The 23,000-nt window shown below is 28.9% G+C and overlaps 2 protein-coding genes across 2 annotated transcripts in view; both read left to right on the forward strand.

The window, feature by feature from the left end:
- Nucleotides 1-18: 18 nt before the first annotated feature.
- LOC108725071 (hydrocephalus-inducing protein homolog) lies at nucleotides 19-7,247 on the forward strand. Its single transcript, XM_073512037.1, is given in 19 exon segments — nucleotides 19-80; nucleotides 194-307; nucleotides 381-461; nucleotides 727-908; nucleotides 1,126-1,364; nucleotides 1,431-1,613; nucleotides 1,734-1,878; nucleotides 2,088-2,281; nucleotides 2,431-2,640; nucleotides 2,847-3,083; nucleotides 3,241-3,387; nucleotides 3,447-3,589; nucleotides 3,591-3,829; nucleotides 4,193-4,443; nucleotides 4,629-4,756; nucleotides 5,053-5,271; nucleotides 5,468-5,601; nucleotides 6,488-6,659; nucleotides 6,833-7,247. Coding segments are annotated over 19 exon segments (3,450 nt in total). The 5' UTR covers nucleotides 19-63.
- Nucleotides 7,248-10,514: 3,267 nt separating this feature from the next.
- LOC108725103 (hydrocephalus-inducing protein homolog) overlaps nucleotides 10,515-23,000 on the forward strand; it is a 25,755-nt gene continuing 13,269 nt past the window's right edge. The window contains exons 1-15 of the mRNA XM_018451891.1: nucleotides 10,515-10,781; nucleotides 11,020-11,120; nucleotides 11,416-11,542; nucleotides 11,632-11,742; nucleotides 11,899-12,141; nucleotides 12,325-12,545; nucleotides 12,740-12,866; nucleotides 13,551-13,687; nucleotides 13,880-14,183; nucleotides 14,262-14,522; nucleotides 16,777-17,105; nucleotides 17,565-17,851; nucleotides 18,146-18,390; nucleotides 18,755-19,042; nucleotides 22,456-22,682. Coding sequence (XP_018307393.1) covers nucleotides 10,539-10,781; nucleotides 11,020-11,120; nucleotides 11,416-11,542; nucleotides 11,632-11,742; nucleotides 11,899-12,141; nucleotides 12,325-12,545; nucleotides 12,740-12,866; nucleotides 13,551-13,687; nucleotides 13,880-14,183; nucleotides 14,262-14,522; nucleotides 16,777-17,105; nucleotides 17,565-17,851; nucleotides 18,146-18,390; nucleotides 18,755-19,042; nucleotides 22,456-22,682 — 3,251 coding nt within the window. The 5' untranslated portion in view covers nucleotides 10,515-10,538. The remainder of the gene's footprint in view (nucleotides 10,782-11,019; nucleotides 11,121-11,415; nucleotides 11,543-11,631; nucleotides 11,743-11,898; nucleotides 12,142-12,324; nucleotides 12,546-12,739; nucleotides 12,867-13,550; nucleotides 13,688-13,879; nucleotides 14,184-14,261; nucleotides 14,523-16,776; nucleotides 17,106-17,564; nucleotides 17,852-18,145; nucleotides 18,391-18,754; nucleotides 19,043-22,455; nucleotides 22,683-23,000) is intronic.

A 23,000-nucleotide genomic window follows, 5' to 3' on the forward strand; every position in this document is an offset into this window, starting at 1 on the left:
GTAATTGCGACTGGAATTGGTTGTAGCATCGTTTTCGAGCCGCAGATATTTCCAATATTCGATATGGGTTTTCTCTTTAGGTAAACCAGAATATTGAAAGAACTTTAACTCATTTTTATAACAAAAGATAATAAAAATTATTTTTTAAATATATTTATTCGTATGATATTTTTAATTTATTTAATTTTAATAGCCATCAAAATCTGAGTCTGCCAGTAACTATAAAAAATTTTGGCACGCGTCATTGTCAAATAATATGGTCAAACGATCCAGAAGTTCGCATTCAAAAAACTCAAATCTTGTCAAAGTAATTACATAGTTCCTATTTAAATTTATATTTTATCTTTAGCTAGGATATTAAAAATTTTGTTTTACAACAGGAAGTTTCAAATTGAACCGTCCACCGTAGAAGTTCCAGCTAATGGTTCTAACGTAGTTCAATGCAAAATATGTTGGGATGTGTAAGTTTTTATATTCTTGTGCGTTATAATAATAAATTGATCGACATAATTATAATTAAAACAATATTATATTAATCTTAATTATAGAATTGTACAATTTTATCAGCTTCCTTAAATAATAATCGTTCTTACATGTAATTAAAATATATCGTATTATTAAAAAAAATTTTTTTCTCTATATATATATATGATTTTTATGATTTTTTTCTTTCTAATTAAACGTTTTTAAATAATGTTGTAAAATCTTTCTGTGTTTACATTAAAGAAGTGAAATTTTGACGGAAGATTGGTATATATTCGAGCACATTTTCGGACAAGGAAAGCGAAAATTGATGGGAACTTCTACATTTAAAGCCACTTTTACGGAGCCACGGATTGCATTCAACAAGAGAGAATTAACGTTTTGCATTGATATATGTCCCGAGGGAGAAAAGTTGCAACAGACAGGTAGAGAAAATTACATTAATATGTTCGAAACTATTTTAGCAATGTAAACTATGCGGAAAAGTTGTGCAATATAATATTCCAGAGAGAATTCATGAGGTAACTTGGCGTCAAAGTTTACTACGTGATAAACAATTAGGATTTTTGTATTATTTAAATGTTTGCAGTTTTCTTAGACTGAATAAAGTAATAATGATGTTTCTAATTTGCTAATTTTTAGATAAACTAATAGTGACAAATCAATCACGATTAAATTTAAATGTATTATTGTATATTGACGCTCCCTTCTATTTGGTGAACAATAAGAAAAAGTTTGTACATAAAAAGAAAATTGTTCTGATAGATGGAACTACCACGACGATTCCGGTAAAATTTTCACCAAATATAAAACCCGATTATCCTTATTCGCGAAATTATAGCGGCGTGCTCTGGTTTGAATATGAAGAGCATTCTACTAAGGTATTGGAAGATATATATTGCAAAATTGATTTTAAAAATGCAAAACTTTTTCCTAACTAATTTTAGGACAAAATTCAATGCAAAGGTGCGGTAAATTTCCCGAATATTACATTACATTGCAAAGATTTGATTATTAGTGGTATTTTGGGTTCTACCGTCAAAGAAACATTGAGGATGACTAATAATGGACCAATTCCCGTAATATATAAATTTCTATGGGCCGGGGAGAGTATTGAGATTGAACGTGGAGTACATGATATTGGAGTTGAGTTGCACCGATATACAAAAAAGAAACATTTTATTATTTGTTATGTTATCCAATAATTTTTAGTAATCTTGAATAATTAACAACGTATGTTTTTTTAACAGAATTCCACAAATTATTCACAATTACAAATTAATGTAGAAAATAATAAATTTAATCCCCATTCCTACAATATTAAAAAGAAATTAGAGACTCTCTCTCAAGAAACTGAAAATGAAATTTTCAATTTATCAACTTCAACATCATATGGTATGTATTATTAAATATTTCTCATTAAAAATTTTAATGTTAAAATTAACTCATAATATTCCTTTAATACATATTTATTGTAAATTATTATTAATTAAATAATATGTTTTATATTATTAATAACTTAAAAATTAAGGGATTTAGCTCATTTAGTGATTTCATTTCAAGAGCGTATTTTTCATGTACATATTTTTCGCATCTATTATCAGAGCTGCAAGATTCAGATTCAGAGAATTTGCTAATGGAAATTCGATCGAAAACACTAGACGAAACACTCGAAAAATTAAGAAATATTTTTATGCCAACGACAGAAACATTCTATTTACGGTGTCTAGATGATCCAGAAATTCTTGCTCATATAGATTCCAATTTTGAGCCACCTACGAAGGAGCCACTCGATAATGTTCGTCTTTTTCCAGATAAAATTCATTTAAATCAAATTAATATTTATTGTATATTGTAAATTCTTTACTAAATTTAAAAATTATATTACTATCTCTGCAGTAAATTAATATCTTAAAATTAATAACGAAGAGATAATGATTTATATAGATACTTGATATCATCCCACATGAAGGCGTTCTCGAGCCATTCTCCTCGCAATATGTAAGCTTCATTTTCCATGCTTCCGAGCCTATGCAACTCAAAGTTGCCGCGCTTTGTGAAATTCTTCAGGGACCTACTGAAATAGTTAATGTAGTTGCCAGCGCAGACATCATTCGATATTCAGTTGACAAACAGATAATCGATTTTGGTCAACAAGTGAGTTATTTTTCGATTTCAATAATTACAGTACATATTTTTTTAAATATAATAAATTTGTTATTGGAATGTGAGAGAACTAACAATGAAATGAAAAATTAATTTATGTCTGATTAGTTAATTTAATAATTCACTCTATTGTTTCATTTAAAGTTAATTTAACATTCAATCTAGTTACTAATTTAATCTATTGATCTACACCATAGTTATTCGGCGAATTGTGTCGATCGAGCTTCACTTTGCAAAATTATAGCACGATATATATGGATTACAAAATAAACAAGAAAAATTTAATATTCAAAACAAGCAATCTCAACTCTACAATCGGCGTATTAACAATTGAGCCGAATAAAGGATCTATAGATCCACTATCGTCATTGAAAATTACGATCGAACTTCAACCCGTGCTGCTCGGCGCTTTCGAAATAGAATTTGAGTTGCAAGTGTGTCACAATACAACGTATTACTTAATCAAACATTACGATCATATTTTTGTTATGGACGAATCAGAAAATTATTATTTAAGATACAATTATATATAAGATATATACAATTCAAACTGTTATTATAAAGTGCATTATAATTACTATCAATATTTAGGTGGCTCATGTTGATCCATTAACAATTACCGCAAAAGGTGTTACAAGTTATCCACAAATTTATCCCTGCATCTCGCGCAATATTTTTAAACATGTGAAATTAGGATACCGAGCGATTCAACTGCTAACTCCAGACTTTATCATGATGGTACGAAATTTCATACAAAAATGATGAAAAGGTTTAATGCATGTCTTTCTACATTACAGAAAAAACAAGAAATACGAATAAGATGTAATGACGATGACAAGCCAAAGAGTCAAGTGCCTGAATGGGACGAGCGAATCTTATTAAGTGAGATAAAACATAATTAGATCTCCACAATATGATATAATAACAAAATATATAATCAAGAAATTTATTCAACTAATAAAAAGATCTTAAACAATTTTTAATCATTATTTCTAAGATGACGGCTGGGACTTAATTTCATGTGAGGAAATATTTCCCAGTATTGTCGACATCGAGATGTCTATTGACAGACTTCTGGCAACTCAATTTATTGAAGAAAATTCTTCTATTTTGACAAAACAACCCATTTCGCATAAAAACGCTGTTATTTCTTTTCTTTATACTCCTAAATATATTATAGGTATATGATAATAAAAAATATCAATTATTCTTAAATTAATTAGTTCTAGTTAATTACCTAAGAAATACATAAAAGTCAACAAAATATCGAAATGACGTCAAAATGACTTTATTTTTATAGTCTTACTTAAAGTCAATAAAGTTATTATTTAAAGTCAATCAAGTTATTACTTAAAGTCAATAAACAGTCAAATTTCGTAACCAAAAATCATTTTAACGTAAAATTACGTCATTTTGTTTTTTTCTGACTTGGTGTGTACCTTGGGTGCGTTCAAATAGATTGAAATTTGATCTGTAAATAAAGTAATTACGAGAGTAAACTGGCAGTACTCATGAATAATTAATAATGCAAAAATTTTTTTAGACATGGGTTACATTGCGATCGATGTCAAAACGTGTTATTCAACAACGGTTCTCAATTACGGACCTTGGAACGCGGAAGTTACAATAAAAAAATTAGAAAAGAAGCAACTTGAGAACTCCGGCATTCTTGTGCAATTTGAAAAGACAACGTTAATCGTTGGAAAAACTACGTGCTTGACTATTACATGGCAGCCGACAACGGCCAAGTATTATGAAAGAAGCACGAGAGAACAGCACACAATTTATTTAGAAGTAAACTTAATTGTTTATATTTTACCGTTTTTGAATAAAATTTTATTCAATTTAATCGAAATATTTGTGCATATTTAAAAATCATGTGGAAATAATTTAATGAAAACATTATTAAGTATATATTGTATATATATGAGACATTTTAAATATATTAATGAATTAAACTAAATTATAATTTCTTGAAGGTATCCCGTGGTTCTATTATTCCAATAATTATAAAAAGCATAATTACTTATCCATTCGTAACTGTCAACACGAAATTATTAGATTTTCAAAATGTCATCGTGGGAGAATGTTTAATGATGAACGTTTTAATGAAAAACGAGTATATATTCTTATTTAAACATACTTAAAGCTTTTATCAATAAGATATATAATTTTTGAATTTTAATTTTCAGAGGCTTTATTAATTGTTATTGGGAAGCAAATATATTAACTCATAAAAAACATGAAGATTGCCCATTTTATCTTAATTATAAATCTAATGTTCTTTTGTCTGGTCATTCGGATATCATCAATGTCTATTTCAAACCACGTAAAACGGTACTACTATATACGTATAACTATACGCATATATTAATGAAATTAAATGACATTGCTAATTATTTAGTGTCGCATGGAGGCAAATTTAAAAATCATTGTTAAAATGGGTTTGGAGACACAAGTGGTAACATTGCTTGGTCATGGAATCGAGTATAAATTGCGAATAAGCGATCTCGATATTAGTTTCCCACCCACAATGCTTTTTACCGAAGTACTGGAGAAAACGTTCACAATCGAAAATACGTGCAATTATCCTGTGGAATTTTTCTGGCATCATCTTGACAAGTAATTAATAAAAATAAAAATAAAATTTCGGCAGATTGGAAGCAAGAGCAAAATTAAAAAAAGCAACGAGAAAATTTTACATTTTTATAAAAATTGTTTTTAAAAAACGGCTATTTTCTCATTTCGCAATTAACGTGAAAACAAAAATGATAGGTGAAACGACATGGAATGACTTTATTGAATAAATGCGTTACAGTCTTTTTCTAGAAGAAGAGCGAATCGCCGAGGCACTGACTCGTTACTACGGAGTTAAAGAAATCCTATTACCGCCTCGAAAACTCGGAGAGAGAATGCCGCTGTCTTTAATGGAATTCTATAATAGCCTCAAGAGCGAGATGGCGTACGCTCTGTCGGCGGAAGCAATCGAGAAAAAAAGTGCCACTGTGCTCAATGGTACATATATTAAGAGACTGGAAAATAAGCTTCTTTTTTCGGATTATAATCTGTAATTGTTACGAAAAAAAACATTCTATAAATTAATAACTTTGCTTTAGCTAGCGATATTTGCAAATATTGATTTGCACAGAATTTACATTAATGCAAAGGTTTATATATAATGCAATATGTAATTAATATTTGAATAGACGACGACAAACTTTTAAACATGGAGCGTAAGAATAGAATAAGAGCAAGAAAAAAGTCGTCTAGTACATCAAGATTATTTGTCCAACAATTCTCGAGTCGACAAAGCTCGAAAATAAATTTGCAAAAAGATTTTAACGTTGACAGACGGAAACGGAAGAAGTCAACTGGTTATTCATCCACTTCTACGGACACCGCAAAAAGAGATTGCCCACCCATGTCAGTTCTTAGCGAGCTCGATTTTCCTCACGAGCCTCCAATATTACCAACAAGCGATCCCAAAGAACTTCATAATTTGCTTCTCTGTGAGCAACTTTATCTCGATAATAAAAATTCTTACAGTGCAACTTTTATTGCATTGTCGTTACACATTTTAATAAAAGCATGACTTTTTATAACTATTTTTATTTCCAAGGTTATATAGAGACTCTGCGTAAAGATCCTAGTTTCTGCAAAAGAATAAAAGATCCTGTAAAAGAGCTGTTTGATAGTCATGAAACAAAATCAATTCCTGAACTCGATTCTTCGCAACCGGCCAAGAAAGTTTGCATTCTCTTTCACGGGGCGCCATTCACTGGTAATTTCGCATTCAAAAACACAAAAACAAAATGTTTATTAAATTATATTACTTCAGAATATCAAGAAACCGCGTGCAGGAGCGCTAAGACATTGCAAGTGCCACTATTATGCATAGATAATGTAATTATCGAAGGTATTGCACTTGGCGACAATTGGGTTTCCATCAAGTTGCGACAGATCATCGACGACGCTTATCAAGAATATTTGTCAGCATTCAAAAGACATAAGTAATTACAAAATTAAGAGACATAAAGCGATATTCATAGTCTGTTGTTATTTTAAGAGTAAATATAATGTCTTATGATGCTAATACGGTTCTCTGATTGGTTCATATTTAAAAATTCGTTTATTTAAAAATAAAAACATATATAAAAGATTTCAAATTTATTTTTCATCTCAGAGATGATTTGGAAATTAAACTACCGGCAGCAACGAAAATCGATGTCGAAATTGCGAAAAATGATCATGAAACTATCGCAAAAAAGGAATCACTTAAAGAAATAAAATCACCAAAAACAACTAAATCTGATTTAGAAACAACGGCAGCAATCGATGAATATTCAAAGAGTGATTCTCTACCTCAAAAATTAATGATTCTTTTTGAGACGGAATTCGCAAAGCTTCCAAGAGAACAAGATTTGAAGCTTTTAGACCCTATAAGTCTTTACGAATATAAAATCCAAACAATTTTGTTATTGCAAAAAATGTTTCTACATTACACGACAATTGGATCAGAAGTTAATAAAAAAGATCAGAATGACACTTTCCTCGGAATTGAAATTCATTTATTAACCGAAGTTCTTAGAAAAAGGTAGTATATATTTAATACGTACATTTTTAAATAAATTAGGATTATTGGAAGATCCTTTTCACAATTTTTATAGAATTTTTATTATTTTTTATTTAAGAGTAAGTACATGAATTTTTTAACGAATTAATTAAATTAATTAAATTAATTACGAGTGTATGTACACTGAGAGAAAGAGCTATCTTAATGAGAAAAAAGTTTTAGTTCTACAATTGATATTTTTTATTACAATACTTTGCGTTTTAAATTTTCTCTTTCTTTCTTTTCCTTCTAACCTTTTTTTAAACTTATACTCTTTTATACTTGTATTCTTAGTCATACTCATTTCCTATGCCAATAGGAAAATAGTTGAAATAGAAAATAGTGAATACATATTTCCAGTACAAGTAAAAAATAAATTCAATAAAAATATTTATTTAGAGGATATGCGTCTCTATGTTTAGAGGATAAAAACGCTTTTTGAAGCAAGTATTTTGGATAGCAAGTATAAAAAAGACAAATAGTAGTTACTATTTACATTAACATTTACTTGTAATAAGATACTTGTAATAAGATACTATCTGACATTTTGATATTTCATGGTTAAACAAAATACTTCCATTTTCGACTTTCCATTTCTTAAGAGTACAAAATAGAAAATAGTAAAAATAACGGATGTCACGCGTATATCTATGAAACACATGCTATTTTTATTTTACTTTTACTATTTTCCATGGTAGAAGAAGTCCACCATGCTATTTTTTATTTTGTATTGTTAAGAAATAGAAAATAGAAAGTGTGTAAAAAATAGAAGTATTTTGTTTAACCATGAAATATCAAAATGTCAAATAAATATTCTATTTCAAGTAAATGTTAATAATATAAATAGTAAGTACTATTTGCTTTTTTCATATTTACTACACAAGTACTTATTTAAAATAGTATTTATTTTTCATAAATTTGTCTTTTAAATAAATATTTTTACTAAATTTATTTCAATTTTTCTCCAGCTCTACTCTATTTTTATTATTCTTAACAAGCAGGTTGTCAACATCAGTCTTCAAGAGCGGTTTCGTATTGCAAACTTTAAAATTTAAACAACCTCTTTTTCAAAAACAATGTTACCACGCTGCTTACATTACTCAACATTATTGGACACGTAGAATATTCATTGTTTGTAACTTTTCTAAACTCAATAGATACTTACATTCACAAAATGGAGGAATTACAAAAATTAGAAAGTAAGTTATAGTAAAATAAAATATATACATAAATGTTTTAAAAGGATTAAATTTTTACGTTAATTGTTTGAATAAAGCAAACAAATTAACGGAAGAAGTTGCTAAGAAAATTCAAGAAATTGATGAAATGTCATTATCGGAATATGAATTGCTTCCAGAAGAAGATAAGAAATTTTATTTAGAATCAATTTTACCAATAAAGAAACAAGAAGCGTTGCAAAGACGAATGCAATTTTCACAACAAATGACGGAATTGAGAAGAAAAAAAGTATCAACTTTAATTTAACTTCATAGATCATTGATACATTCCGCACATATAATTTATATTTTCTTTGAAAATTTATATAAAATGTACATAATCATAATTTTTCTATCCCATAATTTTTCTCTTGCCAGTTTCATGATTCTACCAACAATATTAATGTAAATGAAATTATATTTGTAATATTTAATATTTAAGTTTCTTATCGATAATACGCATTCCACAAAAATTTTCTTTTCCTCAGCAAGTATCTAACGCTCAAACCACTAAGAATAAAAAAGTAAATGGAAAGGCAAAGAATGAAAAAATCAGTAATCGAGAAGAAAAATTCCAAACTTCTAAAACGCTCATCCACAAGAAAGAAATTCGAGAGCATAAAGAGCTTGAAAGTAGATATAGATCTAAACCAAATAATATTTAAAGTAAAACAAAATATCATGCAAATATTAATTTGTCGAGAGAAAAAATTTTATTTTATTTTTGTAATCTTATACGCAGTTTCAGAAAAGCAAGAAACATCAAAGGAATTGAAAGCTATTACTGATGCTATGAATGATTATTATAGCCATCTTTCGGCTGTAGAAAATGTTATAAAAAATTGGGATCCTCTTAAAAAAGTAAATATCCACAAAATCCTACAATTTTGATTATTTCTTTTTAATATTTAAAAACATTTATTACTATTTACTATATTATTGCCAATGATTTTTAGGATGCATTGTTTACGCCAAAAAGCAAAGATTTAAAGACCGATAGACTAATTGATACAAAAGACAAAAATTCTGATATCAGTAAAGAGGTATAATATATACATGGAAAGAATTCTTTTTTTAGTTTATCCTGAAAATATGATAGTCTTGAGACTATCATTATATTTGTAAACATTATATTTCGAAGAACTTTATGTAAATTTCTCTCATTTATTAATAAAACTACAATAAAACATCAAATAAGTTTGATTAATTTTACTAAAGTGCATAAAAGGTAAAAATCTTTAAAATGTTGTACCCGACTACTATATTTTCAGAGTAAATTTTAAGAGAAAATTATTTTCGTATAAATTTTAACAATTTAAAAAATTTATATAAGTTTTTTTTGTAGAACTTATTACTATTTAAAAAATAAGTATTTTGTATATATACGTATTTTGTTCTTTGTATATATATATATATATTATATATATATACATATACGCTTATAATTAAATCTAGAATTTAAACAAAAAAATTTACTGTACATTCTATATCTACAAAATTTTATTTTAACAGATTTATAAGAACGGATTTCATACTTGGTACGTAAATGCTACAGATCCATGGAATCGAGTGATGTATGATGTAATAGTAAATCAAATGAGGGAAAATGATTTAGCTAAAAAAGCTCTTCGTAAGTAATGTATTTCTCTCTTTAAATTTTCTATAAAAATATACAATAGTAATGTTTAAAACTAGCTGCTGAAATCATGACGGTAATGGATCTCGAATCAAAAAAATATTATATTCTTAAGCCGCGAGATATAAAAAAACGAGATATTGGAAGTAATGGCAAGTATATTATATTGTATAATTTATAACATGTAATATATTTATCACATAAAAATGTATTAATCGTGATTTTGTTTTATTAATTAGGAGCTTTTCAAATTGTTTCTTTATCCACACTATCCAACTCTATGATTATAAAATCCAATTCGTCACACACTAGTATAATTAGTAAGCGAGAAAGTTCTGTAAAAAATGCCAAGCGCAAAGAACGTATTTTCAATAGAAATAAAGAACCATTGATAGTATCGTTAAACGCATCTACGGTAGACAGCATGGATATTAATGAACCTAATATTAATACAATCTTTGAGAAGGTATTAAAACCACGATGGATTTTGCAACCTAATGAAATTCAGAAGTTCAAGATTCGATATCAACCTGAAGAAGTTGGAACTCACCGACAAACATATGGACTATCTATCCTTGATGGCAATGAAATTACTTATGATATCAATGTTTCTGTCGTCGCGGATGTCCCAAGATTAGACATGAACCCTAATACTATTTTTTCAAAAGTAATAACGTTTTTTGTGCATAAATATTAAAATGCATATAAAAAACATTAAAAGAATTTAATATTAAATTAAATTACTTATTAATTTAATTTAATATTAAATAATTTTATAAATTATTTTTTTTTATTTATTTATATTTTATAAATTATTCATAATTTTTATTAAAATTTGTGCAAGTTTATATTACTAAAATGATTATTAATGAAGATTTTAATAAAATTAATAAACCGTGTTCCAGATCAAAAAAACAAAGGTAAACAATATAATTGATCCCACATACTTTTCTGATGTTGATATCTTCGACTTCGGATCATTACTGGTGTATGAAAAGGATAAAAGGTTTGATTTGATGCATTGTATGATGCCCAATAACGAAAAGTATCAGATACGGTGTATAAAACATAATAAAACATATACTCATAAAGCACCTTTGATACACCATAGTTCAAAAATTATCCATTATTGAGCCTTATATTTGATATCTTTGTTCACCAAATTATAAGCATACATGAGATACTCATTTCACCGAAACTCAATTTCCTATTTAATTACTGGGTCATTTATTATAAATCAATTACAAATTTATTATAAATTTATTATAAATTTATTATAAATGTGCAATTTTTACAAACAGTGCTCATCGTCGTGAAGCAAAATTAAAGTTTTGCAATGTATCCAAAGTTGACGTAGAAGTGTCCTTCACTCTCCAAGAAAATAATCCAGATATTTTCATTATAGAACCAGAGAAATTTTATATTCAGGTATTTTTTATTATTCTGTTTAAAATATATCTATTTATTACTAAAAACATGCAGATTTTAAAATTATTTTCTGTTATTTAATTGTGTAGGCTGGCCAGTGTGAATTGCTAAAAATATCAGCAGGTGTTACAAAGCTTGGTTCATTTACTGATAAGTTATACATATGTATCACAAATAATCCGCATATTGAGAGTATCGAGGTAATTAGATACAAAAAGAATGAAAAACCACAATATTGACACACACATACATATATACACGTATTTTTATTTATAGAAAATATGTGTGTGTGTTGTATGTGTGTGTGTGTGTGTGTGTGTGTATGTATAGAGATTATTACACCTGAAATGTTTTAGCTTCAATGTAATGGTTCGAAGTTGGACATAGAGTTTGAGGACAAACAGTTATCTTTTGGTCACGTACTCTTGTATAGAAAAAACTTTCTTACTTCCTGTATCCGAAACAGATCCCCAATCGAAATATTCTGGCAATTGGAGCCTAATGAACCACTAGATCCTCAAATCTCTATTACACCGACTAAAGGAATAATCAAGACTTACAGTGATAAAACAGTCGAATTTTGTTATTACGCCAACAAAGTAAAAGATTAAACTAAATTTACATTAAATAATATTAAGACCTATTATTAAAAATATTAATATTTTAATTTTATTTGATTAAATTTAGAAATTCAGTAATTCTTTAATTCTTTCAATATAAATTTCTTAAAAAACTGTTCGGTATTTCTAAATTTAATAGATTGAATTAGATTTTCGGTTTAGATCAGGATGATCGAAGGAAGCTTGACTTTCAAAGCTTTCTTTTACGAAGACGACACGGAACCTATCTTTATAGAAACTATCACTTTATCTGGCGAAACGTATGACGTTGCTGTTAACATCAATTATGCAAATCCAATTGATTTAAAGTGCGTGAAGGTTGGTTTTCCTACAAGCGCAAATTTTACAATAAGCAATCAAGGAAATCACGAAGTTAAATATGCGTAAGTTGAAAAGTGTATCTAGCAAGTTCTTATATTCATTGTATCGAGATACTATCATTGAAATTGTACACATTAACGTTTTCATACATTACAAAATGTCCTTTTATAATGTCTTTTAAAGTTATTTTTATAGTATATTAATTATTAATTATATATGCTATGTATATATTAATTAAATTAAGCATTGTAATTAGCATACTTTTGGAAAAGCAAAACAAACTAGCAAAAATCGCGCCGAATTTGTCACTAAAATTAAACGAGGACATAGAAATTAATCCTGCTTCTGGTTCCATTCAACCAAAAAAAGAAGTTATTGTACAAGTATGTTGTTTGATGCACTTCTTTTTGATGATTTCTTGCATTACATCACTAAAAATTAAAATAAGCTAATTATTTTTAACTATAAAATAATTATACTAATTATTTTTATTTTTATATATTGACTTAATGTTTTACAATAGACAATACAAACAAATTTAATGTATTTTTATATATTTAAAAATGTAAATTAAATCAAAGTAGCCATAAGTTTTAAGTAATGAAATTCTGTTCAATGGCAGGTAACTTTCGTACCAAAAAATGAAATTACTCTAAAAGAGTGCCCAATACTCCGATGCCATCTTCTTGATATGAATAAACAAACTTCTGTAATTGCGGAATTTCCTCTCACAATTTCCCTGATTGCGTATTACACGAAGTAAATTGTTACTTAAAGTTGATAATTTCTGTAAATTATGTCAAAATTTTGAAGCAAAGTTTTCCTTTTATAACTTTCAAAAAATTGTATTATTTACAATTTAGTCATAAAATATTTTTCTCTGGTTCTCAATAAATATTAATAATGGTCATAATTATTCGAAATTATATTCCATTATCTCTTTTAAATACAGGTTTCGCATTTATCCTTACAATGAAATAAATTTTTCCTCACTTGGTATATGCACGAAAAAAACGTTATATCTTAATGTGGAAAATGTCGGTAAATTCCCTCTTCATTACTCTATTGTAACGCCTATCAAACATCCATTCATTGAGTATATGACAGAAATTAGGACAGAAAGCGTAATTAAAAAGGATCATGACAAATCGACAGATACGTCAACGAGAAAAGATAAATCGCAAATAAAAAAATCAGATGACAGGTAAATATTAAAAAATCCTTCTTTTGATTAATAATTTTATGACATATGTAAACATGTATATCAATTTATCTCGAATAATTTTTTTATTTTTATATACCTACTATTTAATTTAATTAAATATTTCAAAAAATGATTTTAATGCAATTATAAACAAAATATTGATTTAATTAAAAAATATTTAATTATTTTTAGAAATACACAAGAATTTATTTCTATGTTAAAAATTGGTCCCTTTACTGTGACAAAAACCGAAGGAGACCTTCAGCCTGGAGAGATCGATACCGTGGCAATCGAGTGTTATCCTGAATTCGTAGGTTCTGAAGAAGAAGACATAATAATTCTCGTTCCTGATAGCGTTCCTGAAGATAGGAATGGCAAATTGATAAAACTATCCGTTAATTCCTGCATACCGAGCGTCGATCTTCAAGATCTCGACACTATATTCCATGAAAATCACATTGTGAATCGCATTGAAGACTTTATTTGTTCAAAAGAAGTATTTAATTCCTTCAACAAATCAATATCGTATTCATCTTTTAAATCAAAGTAAAACTGAGAGGCTACTTTTTATCAGATCGGTACACATACCATATTCGCACGTCAAGAGAAATGCCTGTACTTTCGTTACGTCAGCGTGTTTCACACCCATACGGCGTATCTTGTGCTTTACAATCGGAATGTAATACCTGCCGACGTGGAATTGACCTTACTTGCGGATTCATTTACACCGAAGACTATGAGATCTGACACTTTCGTTCTGATACCCGAAAGAGAACGCATTCAACCAATGAGTCACAAGAGATTCGCGATTTCATTCAATCCGACATTTATAGAGGTAATACTATCTTGTTCTAAAAAAAAAACAATAATATAAAATATCTTCAAATTAAAAAGAAATTATTATGGACTCATCAGACGATGCGCAACAGCGAAGTTGTAGATTACGTTGTAACTACGTTGATCTGTAAAATATGAACAAAATCCAAATTATTACAAGCAAAATAATTAACATATGTGAAACAATTACGTAATTAAATTCTTTAATAAATTAATTATAATTTATATATGCAAAAGAAAATCATTCATAAAAAAACTTTTATAAAGTAACAGTTCTTTTCTTTGATTCTAAATCATTCAAATAAACGGGAATAAACAAATAAAAATAATATATAAATAGAAAATTTACTTACTTCGCAGTTGCTCCGCCGATGTCTTCCAGACCTTCTCTTCCTCTAAAGTTCCTTAACTGTACTACACACACGAAACACGATTAGTTGTAATTATGCATGAATTAATTACAACCTCGCGAACAATTAAAACAATTTGCACGGCATTCCCGAAGTTAAAATTAATTAAAGACCGATCTCTTGCATGATTATCAGTGAAAATAGACATAATATCTAGTTTCACACACTCGAATAAGAATCATTTAAGTTAATTTAAATTAAATTCATATTTTAAATTTATGTTACATTATTAGAAATAAATACATATTAACAGTACACAATCGATAGCATACAGATTTACATTACTTGAAATTATTCGCTCCAATGAGTCACGTGTCACTCCGCATTTCCCAAATCCAAAAACAATAATAAACAATTATACATTTAATTTAAAAAATATATAAAGCATGATAAATATATCAAAATCGAAATCTTACGTAAAAACCAATTATCATTCGTAAATATCACAATAAGATAGTTTATAATTTTCATCTCCTATTGCTTCGATTCCGATTTCCAACAATTTTCAAATGAATGAATAGAATAAAATAGCTAGTTCGATAAGTAGCTGTTGTATCGACATAAGTTAATAATCATAAGAGATAACTGATTGCTTAACAAATTATAATAAGAGAAAAATTACGTTTATAAGTTTATAGCGATGAAATACGAAGAGGTTTGATTGAGTCGAGTGTTATTGTGCGACTGAGAGAGCGACGACTTTGTGTATACAACGATTAAATAATGTCACAAATATCAAGATCACACTGATTATTTCAAACTAATTATTTTGAAATATTTAAAGCTTTATATAATATGCTAAATTTTCACTTACAATTTATTTGCCACTTTTGAATAAGTGGTGCGGTGATGTTATTAATATAACATAATTATTGCATCGAGCGATACTCTCTAAATTCTTTGAAGTGGAATTTCACTCTAAAGAATAAAAAGCCAAACTTAAGAAAAAGTGGCTCAGTTTTCAATTCTTAAGAGTAAGATTTCACTTTTCAAAGTGATATAAATCACTCTAAAAGTTTTGGAGAGTACTTTAAACGCTCTTGATCTCCGACAATCTCAGTTTAACTTTGTTACCTTAATTCGAAATCGCAATGAACAAATTATAGATAATTAAAGTAACGAAAAATTTGCATTGAAACAAGAAATTTATTTAACATCAAGGATCATATTAGCAAAATAATTATTATTCGTTTGAAACAATAATTTATAATTTATTAATCTCTCCCACTCTATCCCACTGATTTCTTTAAATAAATAAATGCTAAAAAATCAATTTCTGTCTGTCGCGTCCGGACGACATTTTCGCGAGTATATCGCGGCGCGTGGGCTGGAGCCTTGGCTCCGGCATATTATATATACTCGTATATATACATATATACAGATTAATATAGTATATGTATAATTATATGTATATTACGATTATAGGCACATAATTAATAGATTATTAAAAGAAGCTATATTTAAAAAGAAATAATATGAGTTTAGTTTATAAATGTAAATTTAAAAAAAAAGAAAATTGTAAGAAATTATTTTAAATATCTATAATAATTTGCACTCATCAGAGGTGCTAAAGGGTTTGCGGGTTATCAGTGCGAGGAGCGCATTGATACTCCTCGTTCTGAAATGAACGGCACAGTTCACGAAACATTGGCATTAGCAATGAATGATTAATACGGTATTTGCGATAACTCGCAAATCCTTTAGCACTTCTGAAGAAAATATCCGTGAGAGCCACAAAAGTATTATTAATTTACACTCATATTATACGATTATATAAAATAAGTATTACATTTTCAATTTCAATTTAATTTCTTTTGTCATGATTTATGATTATAATTATAGACGTGCTATGCAATCTTCGATATAGCAGTCGAACTTCCCCCACATTTGAAGGATGAAAAATTTTCCGTTAAATTAGTAGGACAAGCTTGCGTGCCAGAAGTGATAATCATCGAACCACCGAGTACAAAACGAGAACGAACTATTTTAAATTTTGGTCGTACGCTCGTAGGTGATTCTAATGGAAAAAAATTTGCTTTTAAAAATATCGGTGTGATACCAGCTAAAGTGATTATCGAAATTATCGAGGATCCATATTTTCATTTCACTCTCAACATTTGCGAGGGTACAAGAAACTTGTCAAGTGGTTGGTACTATAAAATTAATCGTCAATTTAATTTTTCTTTATAAAAAAATTAAAAAGATAAATAAACATTTCATAAGAAAAGTTGTATAAGTGTTTAAGATCTCAAAAGATCAATTGTTAATACAGAAAACAGATCTTTTTGAATAATCACATCAATGTTATTTCTGTATGTTATACAGGTTCTAATAATTTACAGCTACAATTGTCTAAAAAAATATCATAGTTTTTCATAATATAAGTAATTCATTGAGAATAATAATAAAAAAATATACATGCATATATTTTTTAAATAGTGTCAAAATAAATAGTAGTCAACTAAATAGTGTATCTTTTTAAAATAATTTTTTCAAATCAACTTTTAATTTCTATGAAGTAAAATTGATATATTTAGTAGGTATAAATATATTTAATAGGATTCAATAAAATTTATTATGAAATGACATAAATACTACTTTCACATTAAATAGCTAAATCGTTACATTACAGTGTCAAACGATCGATGTATCGTAGTTTGTTTAATACCTGAGGAAACGGTTTCTCTCGAAGTAAAATTTACTCCGCGAGAGATCGGCAAATACAAAAGTCAAGTGCGACTATTTATTACTGATAATCCCTATGAGAATCTAACAATTGATTTGAAGAGCGAAACGTATGCAGAATTAATTGTGTTAAGTGGATTAGAGCTCGCGAATGCAAAGCTTAATTCTATCAATGAAAGAAGGGAATCTAACGCAAAATCGCGAAGATCGTCAAAATCAAATAGTACAAGAGGTAATCGAAATTGAAGAACATTTCTAAAGAATAATTATAAAGAATATAATTATAGAGAATTATAATTTTAATATAAATTTTTTCCTTTTGTTTATTACTTAAACTTTTTAATAAATTTGTCAGAAATATTTGTTTATCGTTTATTTTAATTATTTTCAATATGAGTATAAGAGAATTTATTATTTTATAACAAGCAACAATGTAATTTACGATATCCTTTCATCGATCTCCTATAAATATTTTTTTAAGTACAATTTATACATTTTTCATTGCTCAGTGATTTATATTTCACAGTTTCAACACCAACAATACTCCCGATTTCATTGATCTATAAGCTGGATTATGGATACTGCTTTGTCAATAAAATATACAGGAAGAACTTCAAAGTTGTTAATAAATCAGTAAATCAATATTTACGTTTTCAATGGAGCGCACATCCCAACGTTGTATTTACTCCGTCAATCGGTCATCTGAGACCTTTAACTTGTAAAGAAATCGTTGCGACATTCCTTTCTTCGGAGCCAACAATTTACATTGACGTAATATAAAATTATCAAGTTTGCAAACTATCGCCAATTAATATTTGCAATTTGCATTTTTATATGATTATTAGTTTTTATTTTTTTAATTTGTGTAAACTTAAAAAAAAATTTTTTTTAAATTGAAGCACATATCGATAACAATTAATTAAAATTACATTATCAAAACTAGTACTTCAAAACGTACATAAAACATCTAATTAAGAATATTTTTGTATAAAAAATAAATAAATTTTAATAACAAAATATCCAAATAAAAGATTTCGTAAATCTTGTCAAGTAAGGTCATAGTTGCGTTTCTTTGTTTGGTATTACTGCATATTAAAAAAAAACTCATATAAAAATATTGTTTTCTTATTAACAGACGCGTCTCGAATGTACAGTCTATGCAATTGAACTCGCCAATCTCGTGAAAGAATCATCCTGGGACGATCGAGAGACAGAGGTGCGGTGGATAACAATAAATTCTGATGCCAAGGACCGAAATGCGAAAATAGCTAAAAAAACAATTGAGCCTGTTAACGAGCCGAAACATGAAATCGTTCCTGGTACGACGAAGTGTATCCAAGTGTTGCTTAACGCCATTATAGCATTCTCCAAATATTCTTGCTCCGTTAAAGAGATCAATTTCAAGAACACGCTAATGTTTCAGGTTGTATACTATAATTACAAATTCTATATCTTGCGTTCAAATGTTAAATTAGATATATCATGATTACTACGGTGTAATTGATTTTGCTATAATTATATCGATAATAATTTATGTTTAAAAGGATTTTGAAATATGATAAAGAAATACTTTTATTTAACATACAAATGTAAAATATTTCTTCAAAGTTTGCAGAAGTTTGTAAAAATTATTTGTAATGTTTTTGAATTAGAATAAAGCGGGACTATTTTGTCCATTTCTCACGACATTACTGAACATTTAAAGATCATACTTGTGCTCTCAAGAAGCAATCATGATTGTATAAGGTAGTTATAAGCACGTTATTGCAAAAAGATATTGTTTGTTGCTGTAAATTTTATATTACTTTAAGGTTGAAAATGACAGAATAGCCCCACTTTACCCTCAATTTTCTTGATCTGCGATCTGTTTCTTATATTCTGTATGTAGTATAATATAATTATCAATTTCTCTTTTACAACTGAAACACTCAACTGATTATTTTATTTTATTGAAGCGAAAAATACAGATTATAAATAATTTCGCAATCGTTCACTCGTATCGGGTTTAAATATTTATTTGTAATAACGCGAATATTTTCTGAATTGACACATCCGCAAACAAATCACACGAACGTCACGAAATTCGATAAAATGCAAACCGTATCGTTGATACTTTCATATCTGATCCAATTCCGACTATTGTTTGCGCGAAAAATAAAGAAAAAATCAAACTTCCACACAGGCAACGGATTATTTTACTTTTGTTTACTACTCGGTTAAAATCGATAATATATTAACCATTCGGATAGTAAAAATTGATTCTCTCGGCTTTCAATATTTTCTCTCTGCATTATGTATTAGTTGTAGCATGCATCAATCTCGATATATTTTTGAAAGAATATTTAAAAATCTGTAGCTAAAACAAATGTTAACATATTATTTGCACAACACTGCCTGTTAAATTTAAAAAAATGCGAAATAAAAATAACGTCCATTAAAATGCAGTAAAAATGATGCAACAATACCAAACTATTATAAATATACCAAAAACCTTTTTATGTGGAATTGCGAAAATAATGTAGGCTAGTTAATAATATTTTTATTTTTCTTCTTTCTTTTATTTAGCTTTAAATAATTTATAATATTTATTAATGTTTAATCGTATATAATTGTGATTATTTATGGTAATCTATTCTTATTTTGTTCATATTAATTTTAATTATTATATTTATTTTTCTTATTCCTTTTATGTTATATTTAATTCTATTTTTTCTGCATAAAATAACAGTTATCCTTTCTAAATAAATTTATTTACCAATCATGGTTATCTGCTTACAAAATTACATAAAGTAATTTTAATAATTTAGTTATACGCGTTTTCCCAAACATTTATAAAAATTGTTTATATATTTTTATGAAGAATAGAATTTAATCTAAATAGAACTTAATAAGAATAAAATTTTTAATATTAAATTCCTACAAATAAATTGAAATAAATTAAATATTTATTTAAACTTTCTTGTTTTACATAAACTTATCACGACAAATAATTTCACGGAAAAAAGAATACTCTAATGTTAAATACGTTATACGAACGTTCCTTAAATACAAAATACAAAATACATTTGTATTGCAGATAATGTGTTTTAAGTAAAAGTATTTTGGATGCCCCCAACACTGATATCGGTAAACCAATAAATTGATTTACTTACCAACCATGATTATATCTAATCCCACGATAAACAACATCCTGTCGGGGCTGTGTGATTTAGAATCCGCAATGGAGGTTAACTTTGTACGTGCGCGAATAGTCGAAAAAAAAAACGTTATAATTATAATCTCGTGTTATTAACAGTACGATGATCGCGCGATACTTTGCACGGCACTCCCGGTGATACTCTTTTCGTCATGCACGTACTGCACTTTTGCGGATCAGAAGGAACCGCAACATTTGGCGGGTCGCAACGTAATTTTCCCCGATAGAAAGATTCACTTCACTTCGACGTGACCGATCGACAATTTTGGCAACGCGTTGTATTGTACTTATTACGTATTTCCGTGACACACTCGTCGCTGAGATCACAAACAAGAAACGCTCTCGAAAATACTTGTTCCTGTCACGTTAACTGATTGTAAGACATCGAACAGACGCGTGTTAGCCCGCTTGATGGCCTAAGCACAAAGGTGGTCGTAACTGACAATGAGTCGTGAAACGTGAGTCGTAATCGTAGTCAACGCACAATATTTTGTCGATCTACAACTACGACTTACATTCCACGACTCAGGTCATCTTTGACTACGTTTATACCGTACTCTTAGTCCGTGACCTATACGATAGGTATCTTTGTTTAACCAACAGTATAAACAAGGACATCTATTGTATAGGCCGCGGCCTAAATGTACTGTAAACGTAACTTTTGTGCTTAGGTCCTAACTCGAACGACTTTCGTTCAAAGATGCGCAGAGCTTGTGCCCGCCGCCTCACGGCGGCGCGACTCAGCGACGCGATGTGGAGCATGCGCTGCCATCTTGATTTGAATCTGGGTAGCGATTATGTAACTTTTTTCTTTGGAGCGGAAACGTAAAAAGTGGAAATTTTTATGTATGTGTGTCCATATACATACATAGGTACAAAAAATTTTCACTTTTCACGTTTTCGTTCTAGGGAAAAAGTTACATGATCGCTACCCTGGAAAAACAAATCTTCCGTGCAGACGTTCGCAAATTTAATATTGAATAGAAGAATAATTAATACTTTCAATGCTTCATACGTATCGCGTAATTGTTGCCTGCTACCTTACAAGCGTCTGAGATGTCCGTTTGTGCATGAGATTTACTTTAACTGAATGATAAACGCGAAAATTGCAGAATGACTTGCTCGCCAGACTTTGACGCGTAACTTAGCACGTTCGGTTACGTTCGACTGCACTCGGCCAGCTTCGATTACCCGCGCGAGGCGATAAAATACTTTATATTAGTGATTCGATATAGGCGAATTTGACTTTCACAATTTTTGTTTAAGATATGACGAATTGTAATTAGAAATTCTTTGTCGACAGACGAGCGAACACTCGTTCATTTTTTCAAATATTGGTACCGTCGACGTCGAATATACGTGGCAAATAAACATGGACGAGCAGTATCCGATGAGATCAATCGCAAATTATTCACGAGTCACATCAAAATCGCGAAAGAATGATGTTCGATTTAAAGCTACCTCATTAACGTCTCACAAACTACCTCATCAACGACACAATCCAAGTTTCGATAGAAGCGTAACATCGAATCGTCAACAGTTTCTGTCAACTCGAGGTAACTCAATTTCCGTACGGTGCTGATTTATAAGAAAGAAAAACGGAATATATTCGAATCGGTAAAAAATAAATGTTTGCAGACAATCTTATCGAGGTGAAACCAACTGCTCGCCACGGTGGTCCATCCGATCTCTTCAGCAGCAGTGCTGGATTGACGGAACGAAGTAGCGATAGCTGGTTAGAGAGCAATGATCTACCATTTGGAATTTATCCCGAGAAGGGGATTTTACCCCCGGATGAATCCGTGGAATGTGTCTTACTGTTCTCCCCTATGGACGTGTTCGATTACAAAGCGTATCTTGCGTGCAAGTACGATTACCATACGTTTATTTGATTTAATTTAATCATTTGATTTGATTTAATTAGTAACATAATAGAACCTGTTCTAACTTGGCTCTGTGAGAAACGAAAGGGCAAAGTAAGGATGGGCGATACGCGTATCGATACACTAAAAATCGTTTGAAAAAATACCATTAGAAATCTTTGAGACTATTTTAAACCGATCTTTTTGTAAAAAAAATCGTTCCTTTTTTACCTAAAGGGCAATTTTCAAACGATTTGCGTATCAAAAACTTGCGAGTAACAAATTATTTAAACAATGTTTCAGACGATAAAGTGATCGGCTCG

This window comes from Mycetomoellerius zeteki, unplaced genomic scaffold (assembly GCF_001594055.1).
Source record: "Mycetomoellerius zeteki isolate Tzet28-1 unplaced genomic scaffold, Tzet1.0 scaffold324, whole genome shotgun sequence".
Taxonomy (NCBI): Eukaryota; Metazoa; Arthropoda; class Insecta; order Hymenoptera; family Formicidae; genus Mycetomoellerius; species Mycetomoellerius zeteki.